Below are 2500 nucleotides of genomic sequence, written 5' to 3' on the forward strand. Positions count from 1 at the left end.
CAGTTTACTTCTATATGGATAGAATGTATGCATTTATAAGCTGCTCTCAAATTATTTTGGCCAGGAGTCGATTGAAACATTTAATAAATACCGTATAACTGGATTTTTCTACGGTGTGCTATTTTTTGCGAAATTCTGCGATCAAGTCTTAATCGCAAAAAATTCAATCGCAAAAAAATACGTAAATAAAATCTGGAATTTTCAGTTGCGATCATCGAAGTTCTACTTTTACAGATACCGGAAGTATATGTAAATAATGCCATTGCACGTTTTCAATCGTATTTTACAGGTAATACTTGATATCAACAGCAATGATTGTTTTTCGAATAAATAAAACGAATTCCTAAAGATTCAATATTTATTTGTTCCTACATTGTATTTCATGATTTATTTATATGAAACCCGAATAGCAATTGTCGGTTTGGCTATTCTGCGGCTTGATCGGGTCCTTCACCAGTGTTTACCAGATTTTTCTTAATCGGTATTCTGTCCTTGAGAAAAGAATTTCTTGTGTAATATTTCCCATACTGGGATTATATAAACTCTTTATAATCATAAATGAAAGTTCATAGTCTATGGGAACTTACTGAAACGAACTTTTATAAATTAATTTCAAAGAATTATCGTCTCGGTTTCAATTCAAAATAATTGTGACTTTGTTTCTAATTTACCCTGTGAATAATAACCCATTAATTATAACAACACACGGACGACCCACAGGTGTAGTGTCATCTATGTAAACACCCAATTAACAGCCCAAGGCCTTCACTGTTTCCGGGTAAGTCCAGACTGCATCTATTTTACGCTTGATTGGCGTGTACATACAAGCGCAATCAAAACTTCGAGAGATAGAGAGTAAAATTCAATGAAATATGTGTAACGGGACCCAGGTTTTGGTTCGAGAGATAGAGAATTTCGAGAGATAGAAGTTCGAGAGATCAGGAGTAAATTTGCTTAGTTATATAGAGGAAAAAAACGGGACCGGAGGTTCACTTCGAGAGATCGGAGTTCAATCCATCGAGAGTCACCTGTATTTTAAATTGCTTTGGTTTGTTCAATAAAAGATAAAAATAGACTTTATTGTTTAAATATCTTGTAATAAATTCAATAAAAATAGACTTTATTGTCAAAGTGAAATCGCAAAAATTAAAATCGCAAAAAATAAATATACCTATTTCAGAATCAAATCGCAAAAATTTGCACCCGCATTAAAAACCAGTTATACGGTAATCAAATTAAGTACTTGTCATTGCGACATGCTTTTGCTCTCAAAAGGGAGACAACAAAGTCATATCTCTGTAGCTCAGTTTCATCTGAAGATAGACAATGAACTTTTCACACTTGTACATGAGGGTAACATCACAAATTGTCCCCCTGCATGTGACTTGCTCTCACTCTCCGTCCAATAAGAATGACTGTATTATTGTGAAGGACAATAATGGGTGTAAGCTTCCTTTTATAGAGACCAGAGAGTTTGCAAATCAAAATACTATTTCCTTGAGAATAATATTGTTTGATGACTAGACAATTGATATGTATTAATTACAGGATTTAACCCTCGCTGGGATGAAGATGTGTCGTTTGTCATTAACCAGCCTGATCTGGCTGTCCTGCGATTTGTCATCTATGATCACGACAGATACGTGGATGATTTCATCGGATACTTCTCTCTACCATTCCATTCCATTCAAGAAGGTAATGTTTTATTTTTAATGAAAGGACTTATCTTATTTTTTACATTCTTAAATCTCAAAAAAAAAAACAAACTATTGAAGAGAATCAGAGACTGCTATAAGGATACTGAATCCAAGGAAGGTTGAACAACATAAATGATATGCAAAGGGGCCCTATAAAAGCTTTTACTTCTGAAGTGCTTGATTTTGATTATTCAGCTTTAAGCAGTGGGTACTGTTATATTTTGCACATGATAAAAAGTGAAATCCTGTGTTGATTTGCAGGTTATCGACAGTTTTCTTTACTCAATAAGCGAGGAGAAAAAATACCCCAGGCACTGATACTTCTGAAAGTAGAAATCAAGGAAGCTTAATTCCACAGTAGTGTGTTGTGACATTACAAAGGTATAAATAAAAAAAAAACAATGTTCCAGCATGACTATTTTTGTAAACATATTACAATTATCGACATTTTATTTAGCAATTTTGGCAGAAAGCAGAATACGCTAAATCAAGTACATCGCTAAATGTCTTGTACATACATTATATTCACTACATGAAAATACTGTTAAAACAAATTTATGAGAACTGTTGAAAAATTCATTTCCACCAAATTATACATGCCAAGAGTAATATGTTCACAGTATTTATAGTTTTTTATATATATATCACATGACATACTGCAGTAATTAAAGGAAGGAAAATATTTTATACTAGATTTTCTGTATTACAGCATTCAACTTATATCCATATGACAAAGTTGTCACAGAGATTTCAGAAAAGCAGCAGTTTCTGTTAGCAGCAGCAGTTTACCTAAGAGAATCATA

The 2500-nt window shown here is 33.0% G+C and overlaps 1 protein-coding gene across 1 annotated transcript in view; it reads left to right on the forward strand.

Annotated features, from left to right (window-relative positions):
• LOC134241106 (1-phosphatidylinositol 4,5-bisphosphate phosphodiesterase eta-2-like) overlaps nt 1-2500 on the forward strand; it is a 24466-nt gene that overhangs the window by 21154 nt on the left and 812 nt on the right. Inside the window, 3 exon segments of the mRNA XM_062723194.1 lie at nt 1549-1695; nt 1959-2078; nt 2407-2500. The exon segment at nt 2407-2500 is cut by the window's right edge and continues 812 nt beyond it. Of these exon segments, the coding sequence (XP_062579178.1) occupies nt 1549-1695; nt 1959-2047 (236 nt within the window). The 3' untranslated portion in view covers nt 2048-2078; nt 2407-2500.

The sequence above is a fragment of the Saccostrea cucullata genome, unplaced genomic scaffold (genome assembly GCF_032062105.1).
Source record: "Saccostrea cucullata isolate Sc308-1 unplaced genomic scaffold, CSIRO_AGI_Scuc_v1 ctg854, whole genome shotgun sequence".
In the NCBI taxonomy this organism is placed as follows: domain Eukaryota; kingdom Metazoa; phylum Mollusca; class Bivalvia; order Ostreida; family Ostreidae; genus Saccostrea; species Saccostrea cuccullata.